Raw genomic sequence first — 21,404 nt, 5'->3', positions numbered from 1 at the left:
GTACAAAACAACAAACTGCATAACTCAATCAATTACACCTGCTTTGGTCTCTCCGCGGCGCGAGGTATGCCGCGAACACGCCACGAGTTGCGAAGCGACAACGCAAAATGTGCGCGCCCATTCAGTATCAATATATCTTGCACGGTGTTACCGTGCAGTATTAAAGAATTGTGGTATAGCTAAAAGCTTTGTATTATATAATAATGCTTGTTACTGGTCAGATGATATGTTTCTGGATATGGATATGATAACTAGTGAAGGGTTAGCTTGTGAGAAACATCAAACTTAAACCCATATATCCATTTTGTTCTTAAACCCAGCAATGAGTGGCTCATGGGAGGATTCCAGTTTAGCTTGTTCCCCAAGTTCAACGGCTCATCCCATGCCCAATGGATCCTACTTAGAAGAAGACTATCTGCTATCAGCCAATGATATTTTGGGGCTGAAGCTTCAGGCCAGGTTGGTAGTTCTGAGCTGTTGCTATGGTGATAGACATCGTGAGCTGTCGTTGACTTTACCTTTGACCTTGCTTGCATGTGGTAAGTAACTCAACAAAATACTAGCATGAAAGTTCATATGTGTTGGTAGACATCATAAATTAAGATTTTTAACTTCTGATCTTAACACAACTTAGATGTATCTTAAATTCTCTGTCATACCTTTAATCTTCATCGGAAGACTGACAACCCAAAAGATCACTGATCCTGATCTTGGGTTATTAGTCTCCCAATGAAGGTCAAAGTTATAACCAAATATTTGAGATGTGTCAAAGTATACCCATGATTGTCCCAATCTTTTCAGTCAGGTGCTATTTGGATATTCACAACCAAAGTACACACATGATATGTGTGAAAGGTTGCAGCTCTCATTCGATATACTGTTGGTTTACACATTGTCAGTTTGGTCCAGTTTTTGTGACAGATATCAAAGATTAAATTGTTAAGATAATTATACGTAAGACTTTAGTCATCGTCAAATGCAACAATCAGTCAATCTCTAAATGATTGACTACTTGTTAGCAAGACTCGGCTCACAATCATTAGGTATAAACACTGTTGGTGACAATAATACATTGTTTAATTTCTCTTCCAACAGGTGTACACAGTGTGCTGATTCTTCTTTGGGCTGTTCCAGATGAGGTTCAAGACAAGTTTTGGCATCATTTCTACCAAGAGCTATACCATGGGATATCAATATCACAAGCAGTAGTCCAAGCAAAGAAAGCAATCAGGAATGATGAAAGGTAACAGAAAAACACAATGGCAAATCGTCATCAGACCATCAAATTCTAATTTTATGTTCAACAGCAAGACAAGTTAATTTTATTTCATTTTAGCTGGTTATAAGGCCACCTTAATTAAATCCTGAGTCTCAAAGCTTGAGAGAATTTGAAAACCTAATACGTAATGCGTTTTTTTTGGTTAATTTATTATTTTTTATGTGTAAGTACAGGCATTGGGACAAGAAGCATCTTGTGCATAAAGTATCCAATGTATGTTACAAACAGAGGCTCCAGAAGATTTTAAATAGGGGGGTGGCACATGGCCCAAGTTATTGGGAGCCAAATGGTACTTTTCCATAGCCACCAAAATTAAAAAGGGTGCCTCCCTGGTTCCGGAACCACTGGCAAATGTGGTTCCGGAAACACTGGCAAATGTTGGAATAGTAGACAAATAAAGTCACTGCTACAAAATAATTATTTTCTGTGTTGAAAACTTCAAAACTTGCTGCAAATTTGAAATCAAATAAGAATTTTGAGTTTTATTTTCACCTTTTTGTTTCAAAGAGGACAATTTTACTAACGCGCCACAGCTTTGAGACTCGGGATTTAATTAAGATGGTCTAAAGGATAGCCATTAATTAGTGCCAAAGTATTGCTTTCCATATATGGGCTATCTGTGGATGTAATTGAGACAGATTGGGACAGTCAGGGGTGAACTGTCTGCGATATACCGAGGCCTTAACATCCCCTCCAAAGGACAGAGTACTCTCATTGTTCATTTGCCCAATTCTAAATGGACCATGGGAAGAACTGAAGTTGATTTTAATCTACATAATATTGCCAATATTAAAATCAGATATTTATCAAGTCAACACCAACAACTGTAGAATTCAACCCAGTACCTCATACACCTGAGGCAAGTACCCTAACCACTGTGAAACAGTGTTCCTTTTATTTTTAATTTTTTGAAAATGTTGGCACATCATTTAATCTATCAATTAAGTTGTTGTTTGACTGACTGAATAATTGCTGAATGGATGAATGAATTGATTGATTGAACAAATGTTTGATCCATCACTTGATTTAATGGATGAATGGATTGATTGATTGATTGATTGAACAAATGTTTGATCCAACACTTGATTTATTGATCAATTGATTGATTGATATTGGTTATTAATAGATTAAACGATGGCCTCTAGTAGCAGCAACCTAACCAGGCAGAAAACACTTGCTTGGACTGCTTTCTTGAAGTTAGAGCACCTTTGGAGAAGTCATCACCCTAGTAAGGTAGCATCAACTTTGCTTCCTCAGACCTGAGGACGCCAGTGAAGGAGCTCTGTAGAAGATATGATCTTTATGTTTTATCACATTGCAAAGGAAACCAGGGTGGACAAAGGACAAGCTATATCTGACTCATATACAGAAGCAGTTGAGATACCAACAATGATTTACAACCAGATGCTATTGCCTCACTAGCTGTGGATCATGAGGCTTAATAGAGAAACTTTGTAGTCGCCTGCTCCGCAGTTGAATGAAATAAAAAAATGATTAGTAGATTAATTTACATATTAAATTATAACCTTTTCAGATTCAAGGAATGTCATCTGTGGGCACCATTTTGTGTGATAGGCCAAGATGAAGTGATCAATCTTTGCCAAGTAAAGCAAGCTATGCTTGATCAGCTCGTGAACAGCACTGAAGCTGACATATTAAAGCGATTGCCAAAAGATGCCCTCAATCCTAGCAATGCTTCTGGAAAAGGTATGTCTGCATTTTCGTGGTTATCTCAATTCACTGTCAAAATTCTTGATGCTGAAGACATAGAGTTGTATTACAAGGAGCAAGGGTGGACTTGAATGCTGCAAGCATGATGGTTCCTGTGAGTATTTAGTACTTAGTAATGATGGCTCCTGTGAGTAATCAGTACTCAGTAGATTGTCTCTGTGTCGATTTTATTATTACCTATAGTCTGTAAAACTTTACCGACTATAATAGTCTGTATGCCTCCCTCAAGGCAGTAATTCAGACATTGTGTTTCATTTTATCTCTAAGCATAATGATGATAAATATATAAAAGTATACATTTCAGAAAGGAAATGATGCAAGGAACCCAACTAACATAACAGATTCATGCACAAATGGGCAGTTTTTGATAAAATCACAAAAGTGGATTTTACTTTACTGCCTCGTGGAAGGCATATGGACTATAGATCTTCTGTGAAAGCAATGTGTGATTGAGATGCACAAATAGTTCTAAGCTTAAACTAGGTGTTAACAAAATCACATGGAGTGAGGGTAAAAAGTTGTCTCACTTGATATTAGTAGAAATCTGTACATTATAATACAGTATTCTAGTGTACTTTTGTACTCTTTTTCTGATACTTCTGTGAGCTCTGGAATTGGCAAGTTTTGGCCATCAGACCTTGCCTGTTTTTTTACCTGCATTGGTTGTTTGGTTTATTGTGTCTGTTTATGTGCACAGTGATTTTCATCACTTGTTCTAGTGTACTTTTGTATTCCCATTTATCCTTGTTGTTTTTGCAGGTTTAGCACTTCTGTGGGCCTTGGAACTTGTAATTTTTGGCCATCGAACTTTACCTACTTCTAATGCATACATGTGCATTTGCTGTTTTTGTCCCCCATCCGCAAACTGTCTAGTCTGTATTTTACTTATTCCCCCACATCAAATTGGTGTACCTTGCTCTTTTTCTATCAAGTAGTCCTAAATAATTTGGTTATTTGATATAGTATAGTATAGGCTGGAGCAATCTGAATATAAATGTTAAGTTGATTTTGTCCCAGTATTGCAAAGCAAAGGGGCTATTCCTCTATCTGCCATAGTGGGTACATATATACTATAAGCAAATAATAGAGACAATATTGATTTGTAAACAGATGCAGCATCAGAGTGCACCTTCAAGAAGCTTGGTCCTCACCTTGCTGGCCTGTTATTACATCATCAACATGATGAAGATATTCTACCTGCTGTTCTTCATATGGTGAGTATGACCTGTTACATCTAACACCCAAATTTAAAGCTTATTAAAATATTTGATCCAAACACAAGAAAGTTATTTATACGTCTTAGAATTTTCAGATGGTTACTCCATCTTAGATCAGCGAGACTGAGACTGCGATGATGATGAACAGGTCATGACCTTTTTGACCTTAGACTTGATCACAGTCTCATAGACTCCTGGAAGTTTGAACCTGCCCCCGTCTTTGTCGAGATGGCTGTTTGATTTTTATTTGCACTGATTTCTTGACACTTTGTTAGGTAGGAATAACATTCTTGGATCAAAAGCTTTAAACTTTAATCATTAAATAAACTAACACAGATGAACTTTCATGAACAAGTGTTTATAACATTTAAAGTCATTTTTGTGTTTGCTGGGTATGCATTGCATATCAGTTATACTTTGTTTTGGCTCGAGTTTGGTAGTGATGTAGGTGTGTATTTTACTGGTCATAGTGTCCAATGGCACTGGCTAACATTATACAAATATTGACTGCTATGAGGGGCACAGTTAAAATTATAGGCCCGAGGTGATGTCAAAACCATGACTATGCCCGAAGCTTAAGCTGAGGGCATAGTCATGGTTTTGACATCACCGAGGGCCTATAATTTTAAACTGTGCCCTAATATTAAGCAGTCAATATTTGTTTTATATACCGAATAATATAGATTCTTCTCATTTGATTGGTTAAAAGATTTCCTGACTGACAAGGCCTACAAGCTTTGTAACTGCATAGGCCTTAGGCTTAAATGCACACAGTGCATGCAAGAGCAAGGGTGCAGAATTTGGACCGATATCTACCGATTTCATATCTAAAACAACCCTACCGCTTTCTGTGCTAACATCACACACTGCCGAAGTCTCCAGGTCGTAGTAATTTGTCTAAAAGTGACATTTGGCAGGTATAAATCCTTGACATGTAACAGAATGTAAACAATCACTGCACTCACGGCGGCCGGTGAAAGATCGTTGTCAAGGAGAGGTCAAATTCATTGCGAACTGTGACCGCGATAGTCTCAACACTCGTAATCAACGCCGCCGTATAGTGGGTGCGCAATGTATACTGAGCGATCTGTGTATTCGGGGTTGCGAATATCCAATTATTTTCCGGGCATAGAATCAACTGTGCCCGGGCACAGTTGTTGTATGACGTCATCTTGATAGAAAAAGGGGGCACAGCTATTTTAATGACTCCACTTTTAACCAATCAGATGAGAGGAATCTATATATGAGGTATATAAAATCATAAAGAGCATATGCGCACACATACAAGGGCTGTTTGTTGGCATGGTTGTGGCACAGCTGCTAAAAGCTCTGATGTCACTACCAAACCTGAGGTGAAATGAAGTGTAGACATTTAAAGGTTCAGACGTAAGTAGAACATTTTGAATTATTTATTGCTTACAGTAAATTTAATGTAAATTATTGTGTCATCTATAGGTGAGGGAGTGTTCCAAGTTGGTGGAACAGCCACCCAGCATTCCACCAACTCCTCACGTACCCCAAGGAATCATATATTCTCCATCAGCTATACCGCTACTCAATAGACTTGGCTTCCACTTCCAGCCTCAGGGTGCACGGAATGATATACCTTATGTTGTGTTCCCTCAGTGGGATCCTGAAGAATTACTTCCACCCGCAGTACAAGCACTAGAAGGAGTTATAGGTAAGATGTATAGATTTAAACCCATGGGCACTACTGCCTATTCTTATAGTGTACTATGATGCATGATATAATTATCTTAGTAACCAATCAAGTGGGGCTTTTAGATTGCGTAGCAATTTTAAACTTAGTCCCCTTTCTCTGATTGGCTCAATACACAATGCAGCCCCCCTCTTTGTATTATTAAAATAGTTGTTAGAGGCATTAATTCAGAACATGGACTCCACCTTGTTTGCATATTGCTCAGTGACGGCACATGTTTCATACCTCTCTTGTGAGCACAGGATGCACATTATCTCTGTGCTCTAGATTTTAAACACTATGGGAAATCTGAGGATCATGAGGCCTGTGCTCTACCGCTAGACCACACATGCCTCCTTTCCTTTTTTCAGGAAGTTGTAAGCCAGTACGGAATAAAGTCATAATCTATTGTATATATTTTGCAGAAGTAATCTTTGTATTTTACTTGACTTAAAATAGGCAGATGGAATAACATATAGGTAGCACTTGCTATGCCTCATATGATGAAATTATAGCAGTGAATATGATAATATGCGACTATAGTGCCTTTAGGTATCACATTTATAGTAGGAATTCCAATTGAATGAACACAGCTTATAACAGCTGTACTCGATCCAACCACGATCGTATATCGTGTATTTCAAACTACAACATGAATGCACGTCCTTGGATACAATGCTAACCAATCACGAGTGCATTGGCATGTTGGATTCACTTCTGTTCTACTCCCGCAGTTGCACATGCTGGCGTACATTGCACAGTGTACGCAAAAAAATGTCACGTTATTGAAAGCCGCGTTCATTCAATTGCAATTCCTACTATAGTATGGTCTTATAACACTAAACGATACCACTAGATATGCAAATGGCCAGGGTACAAAAAAAAGAGCCATCAGTACCTATGGGACACCAATAGCACTATACGACCAAAATGTACATGGTACCTTAGCCTGTTAATGTGTTTCACATGCACATCAATGCAGTGCCATTTGAAGCAGTGCCTAATTAAATCTTGTTTTGTCTTGTCTTGGAACTGTCCAACACCCACTGTGAGGTGAGTCAACTGGACAGGATACTGTGCACATGCGTAAATGTGCACTGATGTCATATCACTGACTGCACTAGAGCCAAAACACTATAGTCCATGTAGAAATAGGCTCTTATATGATGGTAAAGTCAAACATCACTTTCACTAACATCCACAAATTATAAAAGGAGTGATCAGCAATTACCAGTTATCAATAAAACACCCTTGGTAGCTGATGATGAAAGATGGTTATGCGGCAAAAGATGTCCTCTTATGTTTGGATTACCAGCAGAGTGACATCAATAGTAATCTCTCATCCTGCCATACCATCTTCAATAATGTTAACAATGTGGTTTACATTTCAGGTTGCAGTGTGGATGTCCATTGTGGGCATGCACTAGCCAATGTGTTGGAGTGCCAGGAATCCCTCATATCTGCCCTCATTGATGTGGTAAGTATGGGGCACATCATGTATTTTTGATGGGTATGCAAATGTGGGTCTTTTTGAGCTGAAGATGTACTGGTAAAAGGGTCTTTTGGAGCTGTGTACCATCAATATCAAGGGTTTTTATGGCTTTCTGGTTGAAAATGCCTGAAAAAATACATGAATCAGAAGGTTGAGCAATTTGGGGGTCTTTTAGAGAAGAAATGATCAAAATCAAGGGTCTTTCAGTGCTCTGTTTTGATAGCATTCTGGGATCTTATGGAGGTACGGAGGTACGCAGTCCAATAACGGTCTTTCCAGGGGAGTATACCTGGATGGTCAAATGTATGGAAATTTATTAATAATAAAGATATTTGATACAAAAAGTATACCATATTGATTTGAATGTGTTCTTTAAAAAAGTGAACTTTCTGAGACCAAAGATTTTTGGATTCAAATGTCAGCTTAAATTCATGCTTTTGGCAGTTTTGTTGGTTAAAAATAGGAATTGTTTAATTATAAGTATGTCATTTTGTTACACTGCAATTTTTTATAACTATTTGTATTTTTACATGAATGAATAGGTGGTAGCATGCACTATGCAAAATCCACAGGCCTAGGCAGTCTTAACAGAAAATAGCTGATCACTGTGTTTAAGACACACCATATTATTAACCATTTAGCACCATTCAGGGATGCAACCTTATATTAGGGCAGAACAGTTATTACAATATGTGACCCATTGCGACAAAACCAGGAACAAATCGCATTTTTGACATTTCATGATTTGAATAAAAATGTAAGCACATGACAATAAGCTTCAAAATGATACAAAAATGATATATTATTATAATACTTTTCAAGATATGGATAATTTTGTGAATGATACCTTGATATTTTTGCAAAATTGCTAGTCTGAGTAATGTGCTTATTAGTTTCCTGCTTTACACAGGATTGAATAGGGATTATCATAGTTCAACTGTCAATGATTGATTGAATAAACCTCTTTTTAATAAGTACTTTCAAGGATTTGAAAGTCCACTCAGTCCCAAGGTTAAATACCATGAAATTAAGAATTCCAAAATTTGATTTTTTTGACAGGAATGTCATCTTTAAAGGCCTATAACTCAAAAACATGCCTAGCGACTTGTTCCAGGTTTTGTTGGAGCTGGTCACATATATGTAAAACTTTATAAACTATGTAAGGATGTGTGTGAAATTTGATGACATTTCTTCTCTCCCCACAGTTAAGTTTTACCAAACACATGCCAGAAATCCAGCTGCGTGTGACTGATGCAGGAGTAGGGCAGCTATGGAGCCACAATATTGCTAGGCCATTCCTAGGTAGTCTTGGCTTTCAACATGTGGGCAGTCTTCTCATGTTTGATGGAACTAATGCTAACAAGTAAGTATATGTCATTTTTGCTTCGATTAGTTCTTATCCACAGCATATTGTCCTTTTGAATCATATAGCAACACTATTTATTAATTAATTAATATTAATCACTTACTATCAAATTCTATTAAATTCAGACTTCCCCTCTCCGCATATTGTTCATTTAGAATTGGGTAAATGAATCATGAAAGTACTCCGTCCTTCGGAGGGGACGTTCAGCCGTCGGTCCCGTGTGCAGAGAGCCATACCTGTACATGTATTTCGCAGCCAGTTTCGAAAAGAGTAGGGTGTTAACCCCTGACTGTTCCCAATCCGTCCCGGTGTTCAAATGGACCCCAATGGAAATAAGCTTCAATAACGGCTTTCTTGGGTTATCCAGGGTTGTCAAAATCCGAATAAATCAAATGTATTGCAGGTCTTGCATCTTCATACCTGAGCCAGCAGTATTGAGATCCACATTTTGTTGGAGTTTGAACTTTGTGGTGGTCTGGATGAACTCTGTTGGACTTACACTTAGCCCCGGCTTGGAATCCAACAGACTTGACTTGACACAACTACTATAAGACAGCTTGCTGGTTAATATGCAGATTGTGAAAAACTTATTGCAAGGCTAAGTCTAGATGCCCACTTTATTTGTATGACTAGTAAATGGCTCCCAGTTCATACAAAATCCACCTCAACTGGACTCTACTCGTTCAAACTAATTTTACCCTTGAATGCCGGTACATTTGTGCATGTTAACATTATGTGTCTGGATAGCATGAAAGGTTTGGCCATGTTGATTGATTAATTGCTTATTGATTTTATTTCAGGAAACTTTTGAATGCAGGTCTTCAAAGCCTCTGTGCTCTGATGGGTGAGAAGGGTCTGGCCATGTTGAATCGTCTCGATATGAAATACCTGGGCATCAGCTCCAAGCCTGTTGCTCTACGCTCTGCACGTAAAACTCCCATCAAATCGGCATTGAGATCAGCCAGTACAGTGAGAACTTTGACGCCATCATTGAGGGCATATACACCACTGCCACCACCCCCACCACCGAAGAGGTTGCCATCTTTGAATCCAGTGTTGTTAGGCAAAGATCAGGTAGGTCTCAAGTTCCATAGTGATGTAGGTTGCTTACTTACTTGCTTAAGTCGAGTGCTGTCCTCGAACTGTGATGGCCCTCCATATCTTCCTGTCTTGCATTGCTGTTACCATGTCAGTAGATTTAAGTCCTGTGTCTTGTCTTAGGATGTCGACAAATGTTAGGGCGGGTCTTCCTTGTTTTCTTTTCCCATGCTTCAGAATCCAGTGCACCAATTTAGATACAGGTTCTGTCTTGCTTCTGTAGCAGTGGCCAGCAAACCGTGTCCTTCTTTCCCTGATCTTGTCTGATAACTTTGGGAGGTCACCATACAGCTCTTTGTTTGTCATATGCTGCTTCCAGTGGACATTACGTATTGCCCTCAACAGTCTGGTGTAACAGCCATCCAGATCCTTTGCCAGTTTGGAAGTGACTGTCCATGCCTTACACCCATAGAGCAGTACTGATTCAACTGTTACTGTAAATAGGTGTTGCTTGAACCTTGTTGAGAGTGATGACTTGCAGATCTTAGCCATCCCATTACAAGCTCTCCAGGCTGCTGCTTTTCGAATTTTAACATTCTTTTCTGAGCTCTGCATCCATGCCCCCCGGTACTTGAAATCTGTGACTTCGTTTTGCCAGCATTCATTCTCAGTCCGACCTTTCCTACTGATGTTTCTACCTGGCTGAACAGCTTGCTAGCTTGATCTATTTCCTCTGACAATAATGCTATGTCATCGGCAAAATCAAAGTCAGTGACATCCTCTGGACCAACACGCCTACTTTTTCTTCTTTCTAGTTGAAATCTAAGTTACTCTTCCTTACCCTCTATTGCTGTTCTCAGGGCATAATCTAGTACGACTACAAACAGATATGGAGCAAAAGTGTCACCTTGCAGTACCCCGGCCAGTATTTCGAAGAGGTTTGTTTCTCTATCAGGTGAAATCACTTTTGCTTTTGTCTTTGCATACATGTTGCCAATGGCTTTAACAAGCTTCTCAGGGACCCCGTAGGCTTTCAGGATTTTCAGCATTTTGCCTCTGTGGATGGTATCAAAAGCTTTTTGGAAGTCAATAGAGGTAATTATTAGTAGAAGGTTGTTAGATTTGATCCCTTTGATGAGCCTCTGTAAGGCAAGAATATGCCCGACTGTGGTCCTACCAACTCGGAATCCATTTTGTTTGTTTCTCAGGTGTTCATCAAGTTCAGGTCTGATCCTGTTGAGGATCATCCTGTTGAAGGTTTTTGCCACTATCGAACTTAAGCTGATCCCCCTGTAGTTTCCAGCTTGGCTGAGATCTCCAGACTTGGGTATAGGCACTATGTTTAGGATAGACCACTGTTCTGGTATTTCCCCTTCGCTCAAAGCATGGTTACAGAATCCTAGGATGATGTCATCTATGTAACATCGCTTAAGAACTTCTGGTGGTATGCCATCTTCACCACGGCTTTTACCTTCTACTAATACCATTTTTGCTTTTTCGTACTCCTCTTGTTCAAAAGGCCCTGTTTTGATGTTCAGTTCTTCCAAGACAGCTGGAATATCTTCGTCCTCATCATCAATGTCAGGGGGGCTTCCTAGCAGGTTCTTGAAATGGTAGTACCAGTTAGTAACTCTTTCCTTATGGGTATTGCCTTCCAATTATCCTTTCCTAGATGCCAATCTGCCTGTGATGTCATTTATAAGTCTCCAACTCTGGCCATGCTTACTGTTGGCATGGGCCGTTTCCACCTCTATTAGCTTGGTGCTAAGATCTTCTTCCTCCACCTGGTTGTATGCATCAGCAAGCCTCTTCTTTGCCTGTTTATGTGCAAGCAGTGGCAGCGCCAGGAATTTTTTTTTTCGGGTGGCATTAGGGGGCAAAGTGAATTGGGGGGGGGCAAAATCAACAAAATTTGCCCAAAATTACATAAAAAGTGGAAATTTTCGTAATTTTTGTTTTTTTCTGGGGGGCAACAGGGGGGCAAGAGTTCTGACTGGGGAATTTGCCCCCGGTGGCGCCGCCACTGTGTGCAAGTCTGTGATCTTCAGTTGTATTTTCCTGATACACCTCATACGCCTTCTTGATCTTGTCTCTTGCTTCATTCCCTCTTGGATCGCGTGAGAAGCGTACCCTATGTACTTTCTTCCTCACTGGCACAGTTTTATCTGTAGCCTCTATGTGGGCTGTTATTAGCCTTTCATACTTTTCTGTAGTCGTTTCACTTATATTTTCCAGTGGCTGGAATCGGTTACATACTTCATCAGTGCTTAGAAGCTTCCAGTCATACTGCCTTCTCCTGGCAGCAGTCTTGCTTTTTCTAAGACTCAGGCACATTTTTGCAGAAATGATTCTGTGGTCTGAGCCAACACTTGCGAAGGAGCTGTATGCTTCAGAATTCAGCAGGCTGTTCCTCCATTTCTTTCGGACAAGGATGTAGTCGAGTTGATACTTGTTTCCACCAGGACTTACAAACGTCCATAGTTTGCCCTTCTTCTTTTGAAACATTGTGTTCGTGATGATGAGATTCCTTTCAGTTCAGTTCGGGGGCACTGCTAATTCAAAGACGTCTCTGATATCAAAGACTCTTCAGTGCCGAGACACCTGACAGTATCATAATTCAGAAACGTCTCATAAATCACATACTCCCTAGTCTCAAAACCCAGCCGCAAACGATATTAGTAAATGTTGGTGAACGTGAACCGGTATAGCGGGAATAATTTGCAGTAGGCCTAATCAGGGTTGTAGCTAGCCCAAGTTGAGTGCCTGCTAATTTTACTATCCAATTCATGAATTAAGGCGCAGGCTCGGGGTACACTCTTTATAGTAAACGTGAGAAATCAGGGAATTCTAAAAAAAAAATGTTGCTCTTTTTCATAACTTTGAGCTCAAATGCTGCAAAATAACTTTGCTTCCTCTACGACATTTTGCAGACTTTCAATTCTCCGTACACATCAAAACTCAACATGTGGTGATGAATGCACGAAAACTTTTACATTAATATTTCATAGAGTATTATACATGAACTGCAACATTATATGGGGAGTAGTAAATTAATTGTTCAGGCCCCGACTCATGGAAACAATTTCAACCAATACCAAGAAGAAACTAGAAACATTTTTATTCACTATTTCATTAAAACTTTTTATATCCTAAAATTATTATCATCGTTATTATTTACAGGGCGTTTCTAGATTCCGAGACCGCCGGGCGAACTGAACAAAATTTCAAAATGTTCAATATGGCAGCGCCGCTAGGGTTGTCTGAGGGGCGACGTGCCCCCTCACCACTCCGAATTAGACCATTTTTTTCATTATTATGTTTTGATGGATCCAAGTTGTGATAATATTGGATCCAAAACATAATAATGATAAAATGGATATTTCGTAATATTTATTGGTCTCGCTATGAGTTGTAAAATATTGGACTCGACTACGTCTCGTCCAATATTTTAAAACTCATAGCTCGACCAATAAATATGGGCTCAACCGATCCAATTTTATATCAATGTGAAGGCCCCAATGGAGCCATTTGGTGCAACATGTTTATTGGTTATTTTCGGAGCATATACTTTTTACAGATTTCCGACTGAGCCGCAAATGTTAGTTTTCAATGAATAGGCCTACTTGTGCTCAATAACTCCTACAATTCAGCCTAAGTGTAGCCTTTTTTGTTTTAACGCAAGGGGTGCTTGAGGGAGATCTGCTATAATAGGCCTATATCTATGAAAGATAGGCCTGTAATTCATAACAAATTTCCTGCGGACCTGACTTCTGTGCCGCAAATGTTATGGGTATGAACCTGCTCAATTAGGCCTATATAGAACTAGATCTGGTTCCTCGAGGGGGTGTGCGCGAAGCGCGCATGGCCGCGAAGCTGCCAGAGAGGCGCGCCAGCGCCGAGGTGGATTTTGTAATGTCAGAGAGGGGTTGTCATGGTCCCATATACTGATATACTAGGCACTGAACAAGTGCTAGGCCTATATGGATACTTGCAAGTTAGCCTTTTTTTTGACGGAGAAGGGTACCTGAGGGGGATGTGCTCCCTCAGAAGTTGGGAAACTTTTCAAAAAATTAATGAAAGGCACAATAAAGTCATTTTGTGTAAGCGTTTACACTTATTTATTGGTATTATTTTCGCATAATAGATTTCAACGGACCCGAGTTGTGGGGGGGGGGTATTATCCTCAAACTAAAAGCCAACATTTTGCATTAGGCCCCTATTATTACTTATTTTTCCGACCATCATGATTAAGCATAGCCTATAGGCCATACAATCATGTCATGATAATGCATAATATGTATTTTAGAACGGATTTCCAGTGGATGCGATTTCCGTGTCACAAATTTCAAGCATGAACATATGATGACTCAGAACGTACTTTTCTTCTATTCTTCCTTGTTTTCTTTCCACATTTCTGCCTTTCTTTTGCCTAAAAATGCCCAGACATTGAAATGAGCCTGGGTGGCTGTGGCAAATCAAAATTTTCATCCCAGTTTTGCTAATATTTTGTGCCGATTTTTGTAACATTTTCGTCCGGTATTGGTATTATTTTATATTTGTTTTCAGTTTTGGGATATCTTTCAATTTTTGGGAAATTAGACTGAAAAAGTAGGCCTTTTCCTTGTCCCTCCCTTTTCCGCGCCTTCGATTTCTTAGGGGCACTGTCTATATACCTTACTGCCCCACTGGCTTTGCCCAGGCCCGTACGCAGAAGGGGGGCAAGCGGTGGCAAAAGAAAAAATAGGTTTTATGCTTTTTTAGTCAAAAGGTCCAAAGTTTTGGGTAGAAGGTCCACTTTTTACAAAATCGCACCACCCCCTGGAAAAAGGTCCACCTTTTAAAATCAGCACCCCCCCTAAAAGAAATACTGCGTACAGGCCTGGCTATGCCACTGCTCTGTCACTCCCCTTCCTCTTCCCTCCCTCTCTTCCCTCTCCTTTCTTTCTCTGTCTAGCTCTTTTTTTAAGACCCGGGGGCTGCAGGCCCCCGGATGAAGCCCCACCCCCTGGGCACGCCCCTGGTTTACCGTAATTTGTTGATCTATTTTGATCCACCTTATCATAACATAACCCCACCCCTATTAATAAAATACAAGTGTCCATATTTATCCGAATTCATCCCATGCACGTGTGCAAGAAGAGTCAGGCCACGAGGTTAGGCCTGAACGTTTCCGTATGGGCCCACCATTTCCCCCCCAGTCATTTTTGAACATATTTTTGAAAAGGTGCCGCCAGCGTGCCGCCACAATGCGTGCCAAAAATCGCTCCCCTCCCCCCTCTTTGACTGGCAAAAAATTCCTTGTCCCCTCATTTTTTGCCTTGGCAAAATATTCACCCCCCCCCATGAATTGGGATTTTTTTACTTAAAAACGGTGTATTTGGGCCGTAAATGGCTCGCTTTTGCAATCTAAGTATTTTCTGAGACCATTTGTCAGAATTTGCACAGATAGATAAGATATGATGTTTGCACAGATAGATATTTGCTAAACATAGGAAAGCATATTCCGATACACTCACCTTCGCTCTGATGTGCTGCATCTAGCGCCCGAACTGTCAAAAAAGCACGGCGTATGTGATATCACAGACCCCGTATGTGAAATCACTGACCCGTCTTTGATATCAGAGACGTCTTTGAATTAGCAGTGCCCCCGAACTGAGTTACAAGGTCCAAAAGAAATTTGCCATTCCTGTTTGTGGTTTCATAATAGGTAAACCTAGCATCCTCTTCTCCTATTCTAACATTGTAGTCTCCGATGTAAGTACGTAAAGTTAAACATGCAGAGGGTTCACGCAAACGTGCAACTGCAAGGGCATTTTTTGGCATGGTTGCGGCACAGCTATGAAAGAGCATTGATGTCACTACTGAATTTGAGGGGAATCAAAGTATAAGAAATTTAGTAACATTCTACCTGTACCAAACACTTACAGGGGGAAATAATTGTGATTCTTTGTGCAACATACATACTTTAACTGAAAGTTAGGGTTTCCTAAACAGCTCAAAATATGGGGGTGCCAGACTGCCCGGGAATTGAGTGGGACATGTGACAAAATTTATACATGGGGTTGGGAGTGGTCTGACTTTCAAGAAATATAATATGATCAAGCAATACAAGTTGTTTGTTGAACAAATCAAAATGTGTTTTAATATCATTGCATTGATCATTTTCAGAGCTTTATTGTTGAAAAATCCATCACAATTGGTCATTGTAGTGTTGCTCAGAACAACAAAATACAAACTTGTTTATTGACTATCTCAAAATCAATATTAGCAACAAATAACTCAGTTAGCTTGATCACATCAAAAATAGCCACATTCCAAAACTCGAACTTGTAGAGAATAGCCATACATTTATTTGCCACACAGTTTGTATAGAAGGTCAATGATTTTAAATGTATTAATATTGTTTTCCCCAGATTTCGTTGTCAACACCATGGTGGAGTCAAAATGTCAAATCTTCAGAAATGAAAGATAAAATGAGATTAGCCAAGAGGTAAGAGCATCATCACAAGTTACTATGAAGCCTAACCAAAGAGATACTTCATTAAAGAATCTGCACTCAGAGAATTGCCATGTTAAATCTGCGTACTATACTGGATTATTGTCATGAGTGTACCTCTTGCATTTTTTGGATATAGCCCAAATTAAATGATAATTAGTATTTTTAAGCTTGTGTTACAAAGGTATGTGCATCCAAACATATACCTTAGCTCTGGTTTTGGGAACAACACATTACATACAGAATGCACACAGGGGGTTTCAAAGTTTGCACGATGCATGGCAAAGTGATCCGGAGGTACACTAGTTGCCTCTATGAATGACACACAAACATGGCTGTCTCTAGAAGTCTAATATCTTTGATTGTATCAAAGAGATCCATTTATCATGTACTCAACTGATAGAAACCTGTGAAATGACAGTTCTTTTTCGCTATATTAATCAAATTGTTTTTTTTTATTGAGATGTCAGGAATTACAAACAAGATTTTACGGTATAAATGAATTCTGACCTGATTTTATGAAATGCCAGGATATTTTCTGCAATAAAAATTTGAACAACTGTTTAATATTAAGACTAAGAGTGTTATTTAAAAACCTGATTAAAACCAGTTCAAACTCAATTTTAAAAGAACACAATTTGCTATTTAAGTGTTACTTGTAATTGGATTATCACTATGCCAACTCAGATTAGTTTTTAATTTCACTTCACTAGTGAATAGTAATTTGTAATGTTAAGTAGGTTTGAGTGTAAAGTCAAAAGTTTCGAATTGACTGACTCACATCATTAATTTTAGTATAATCTAATGAGGCAAATCACAAGTTGGTTTGTTTACTTTTCACAACTGAAAATATTAACTTGCTACTTTTTATTTTTTATCCAGTGTGAGTGACACCCATAAAGAATACAATCAATACATGACAAGTGCACAGAACTGGTATCACAACTCTGTCTTGCCCCAGGCAGACGAAAGCCTCTCCAAAATTGGCCAACCCAAACCACGACCTTCCAAAGTCAAAGTTAAAGCTGGTGCTACACCATCATGTGTGAGGGAGCCTGTTCACCGAGAACCTGAACTGACTATGGAGGCAGTGCAGCAGAGGCGGGATTATGCAAATTTCTTGCTGCATTCGCGTAAGGCTGACATTACTTGGAGACATGAGGAAGCACTGAAGAAGTTGTACCTGCCATATGTACAGAATGCAAAGCAATCATCAGCAACATGAGCAGGTCTGACTTCACAATTGCAAGTAAACATGCAGTGTGTACAATAGCAAAGCAGGTACTGCATTGTGTTTGAATCAGTGTGATCCAAATTGAGTAGAAATGATAGATCTACAGGTTACTTATCAAAAAACAACTTGAGATGCAGAGTAAGTAAACATGTAGTGTGTATCTGCTAGTGGCATAGCATACATGTATACTGCATTGTTCACCTAGGAAGGCAGAGGATCTGTATGTACATTACCAGGAAGGTAGGTTGTATTTACAAGGGAGGAAGATCACTCAACATTGGAAGTAACAAGGATTTAAAACTGGTGGCCTTTGATGGGAGATTTGGCTCCTTAAAAAGAGGGAATTGGGTCAAAAGCCCTTAAGAGTTATTTTCAGTGAACTTGGAAAATTTAGGGATTTTTAACTTTGGATTTTCTGACCAGAATGCTACCTAAACAATGTTAACATAGCCTTGATCAAGGTTACAAAGTTTTGAATTAAATCTCTTCCTGGAACTTACTTTTCCAGTTTGCTATGTTGCGTCTGATACCATCAGGCAACTGACCCGTTGGGCTGGTCATGTGACACTTGAAGACGACTAGGGATATCCCATGCGTGAGAAAAGTTGTGTCTCCATCCCCCCACTTGTTTAGTGATGGTTGCTCTACTCTCTCCCAGATAGCTTCCTTGATGCCTCTCCTGTGCTCTTCTTTATCAAGAATCACTGCATCCTCAGTGTCAGTGTTATGACCCATGATGAAGTCTGATTGTATCATATTCAATGTAGCAAGTTGTAAAAGCAAGTTCCAGTAAAAGATTTAATTTAAAACTGAACTGGACTGGATAACTAAGAATATTTGCCATCTTGATTCAATAAGACAGATCAATGAATATGAAATATATGGATCAATTGAAGACTGTAAGGGCCATGTGCACAAATTAGCGTAGGACACAGCTTGAATTTTCAATCTTTGTTTGAAACTTGTGATGTTAAAAGTTCTTGTGTCATTGTCAGTTATGCCGGCAAGTATGTTTTAAAATATGAAATAATTGTTTGCAACCAGCACAAAATTAGAAAAGATTAGAGTAGTTTATCCATGGAAATATTTCTGAACTTTTGACTACTTCTTCCACTGTAGTCTTCAATTCTACTTTTTGTAGAGTTCCCAGCTGTAGTATAGAACACAAACTTTATTACCATTATTTAAAGAATTTTTTCACTTTCTCAAACATATTTTTGATGTTGGCCACATATCACAAACCAGCAAGCTGAGGCTTTAGATAAAAATTTACATTAAAAATTGGGATTTATTTAGCAAGAAAGTATGGCCTGAATTAACATGGCATAAATGATATCATGTAACCTTATCGTTGTTATTATAAGGCCTTTGTAATAATGCCTTTATAATAAATAAATATCCATTATAATAGATATTTATTATTTTAGATGTATCACAGAATATCAGTATATAATTATTTAAAAAAAATCATGTATGTATGTATATGTGTATCAATAGCCTTTACTAATGTTGCATAAATATCATGTATGTTGTAAACTTTGGGCTAACCTTGTACATATATTTATTTTCAGTACACCAAAAGATATGAATGTATATTTATTGAAAAAGGAATTATGTAGTGTAAATATGATATGATCTGATCTCATGGTACGCACCAAAGACAGGAATTGTGATGTTATAGGATTTCATCAATAGAACGTTTTCCTGGGTAATATTTGGTGATATAGAAAATAAGATAAATGCATTCACCACATCATGCTACAGGGATTATGTTTAACATCAAGAGCCTTGACTGTGTGAGCAATGTCCGGATCTATACTATGATTGACACCCAGCCTCTCATCCAATCTTCCTCAGATACATCATGAGGAGGCCAGTGGAGGAGCCATGTAGAAGATTTGATCAAAAGGGTGACAAAGGACAAGCTATCTAAATTGTATACAGGAGCTGTTGGGGGATATATAGGCAAATCCGACAAGCCAAGTGATGGTCAGGATTAAGTCGGCCATAGCTGGGGCCATCCGATCCAAGACGCCCACTGTCGCGAGTGCATCGGAGCGTGTAGCACTTGCGCCACGTCATGGGAGCGGTAAACGCAACACGTCTGTGATACTGGCGTCGTGTCAAATGGATGGAAGGCCCCCAGCTATGGCTGCCAGTGAGGTGTAGGAATGTGTCAAGTTGGATTTGTGTATACCAACAATGATTTACAAATAGATGTTATTGCCTCACTATAGCTATGGATCGTGATACTTGGAGAAACTTTGTTTTGATATATTATTAGCCTTGATACTTGGAGAAACTTTGTTTTGATATATTATTAGCCTTTACTCGAGAACCGCAAGCCCTATGGAAATAGAAGTGCAATTATTGGCTTCCTTGAATCATTTCCTATAAGATCAATGAAATGTATTAATATTATAAAGTACACCGCAGTTTTTTGGCTAAAACTGAAAAATAGGGCTCCTGCCAACCTTGCCTTAATTCTCGTGTTTCACAATACGATGCGCCTCCAACGGTCGCTGGGTCGAGGCCAAAATATGCAATGCATCATGGGAAAATGTCGACATCCAAAGCCCGCGTAATATGAATACAATACAGGAACATACATCATTGTGGGCTTAAATGTTATTATAATGATGTTACATGCGAATGCACACTAAAACAACAATTTACAATTATAGTAGATCCATTTTCTATCTATTGATCACAGGGAATCCTTCGTGGAGCTGTTTTCAACATATTTATTATCACACTCGCGTGAAAATTCAAGAGCAGCTAGAACTGCGATGTCGACTCTGGAGTCAAAAATTTGACTGCCAAGAGCAACCGCTGGCGGTGCATCGTATTGTGAACCGCGAGAATTATCAGAATTGTGTCTTTTGGCATTGATTTTTATTGATGCAGGGTCAAAATGTTAGACCATTTACAAACACACAATATTTCTGTGTGTAGCTTGCCAGTAATGGCTGATTTAATTTCATTGCAGGTAGGCGAAGACATTTCAGACCACTCTGGTGATTTTTTTTGCCCATGAATTTGGGATTTTTTAAAAAGGAAATTAAAATATATTTTTATTTTTATGAAAGAGGTATAGATGATTTGTTGCTGAAATGACAATAGTCGGTGCACTACCTTGCAGTTTTATCACTTGTGCACTGTGCTGTAAAAAAACTAAAATGGTGCATATTGATAGTTGTCATCTGTAACAAAATCATATTTATAATATAGTCAATATAGCCTCTATAAGCTAATCATGTAACAGGTTTTCCGTCCACCAATCATGCAATATTTTACTCCGTCCATAGGCTAAGCATGTAATATATTTTACCGTCCACCAATCATGCAATATTTTGCTCCGTCCATAACTATGCAATTTTAAGATTTATACAAATACAAATTATGAAAGTCATTTAGTGGTAATCATGTACAGTGTATAACTTGACAGGCTGTATATATAAATATACAACTTGAACATTAAAAAATGACATACTAATTTTACATTGAATCTGTGTTGATGATTGAGTCTTTCTGAATCTTTGACTTGATACTAAGGTAAGGACTATATATCTTAAAAAAACCCGAAAGGTCAAAAAAGTAAGACTAGAAAAATCAACCTATGAAAAAGGTCATGAAACTTTTTATCAGGGTCAAATTTTAAAAGTGGTCCAATCTTATAAAAAATAAATGCCTCTTCTTGTAAGGATTCAGAAAAAGTAAAGTTTGTCCTGTCTGTGATGCACTGTTCTCAAGTTAAAAGCAAATAAAAATCCCTTTAAAAAGGGATGTGCTGGGACATGGTTGTTCATATTGAGTAACTTTATATTTCTTTTTATAAAAAAGTCAAAATAA

General features: G+C 38.7%; 1 protein-coding gene across 2 annotated transcripts in view; it reads left to right on the top strand.

The window, feature by feature from the left end:
* The window catches only part of LOC140138866 (uncharacterized), a 68,252-nt gene extending 47,199 nt beyond the window's left edge, over positions 1-21,053 (top strand). Inside the window, exons 13-23 of one of the 2 annotated variants that reach the window (XR_011857075.1) lie at positions 321-539; positions 1,096-1,243; positions 2,814-2,986; positions 4,121-4,224; positions 5,683-5,908; positions 7,318-7,403; positions 8,624-8,781; positions 9,585-9,858; positions 16,236-16,312; positions 17,201-17,599; positions 19,410-21,053. Coding sequence is in view for 1 of the 2 variants with exons in the window: in XM_072160644.1 (XP_072016745.1) it covers positions 321-539; positions 1,096-1,243; positions 2,814-2,986; positions 4,121-4,224; positions 5,683-5,908; positions 7,318-7,403; positions 8,624-8,781; positions 9,585-9,858; positions 16,236-16,312; positions 17,201-17,543 (1,808 nt within the window). In the remaining variant the exon portion in view is untranslated. Of the gene's footprint in view, positions 1-320; positions 540-1,095; positions 1,244-2,813; positions 2,987-4,120; positions 4,225-5,682; positions 5,909-7,317; positions 7,404-8,623; positions 8,782-9,584; positions 9,859-16,235; positions 16,313-17,200 lie in introns of both variants that reach the window. The other variant, XM_072160644.1, reaches the window with a different exon arrangement.
* The last annotated feature ends 351 nt before the right edge of the window (positions 21,054-21,404 follow it).

This window comes from Amphiura filiformis, chromosome 18 (assembly GCF_039555335.1).
Source record: "Amphiura filiformis chromosome 18, Afil_fr2py, whole genome shotgun sequence".
In the NCBI taxonomy this organism is placed as follows: Eukaryota; Metazoa; Echinodermata; class Ophiuroidea; order Amphilepidida; family Amphiuridae; genus Amphiura; species Amphiura filiformis.
The sequence above is the reverse complement of the archived record's forward strand: the minus strand, read 5'-3'. Positions and strand labels throughout refer to the sequence as shown.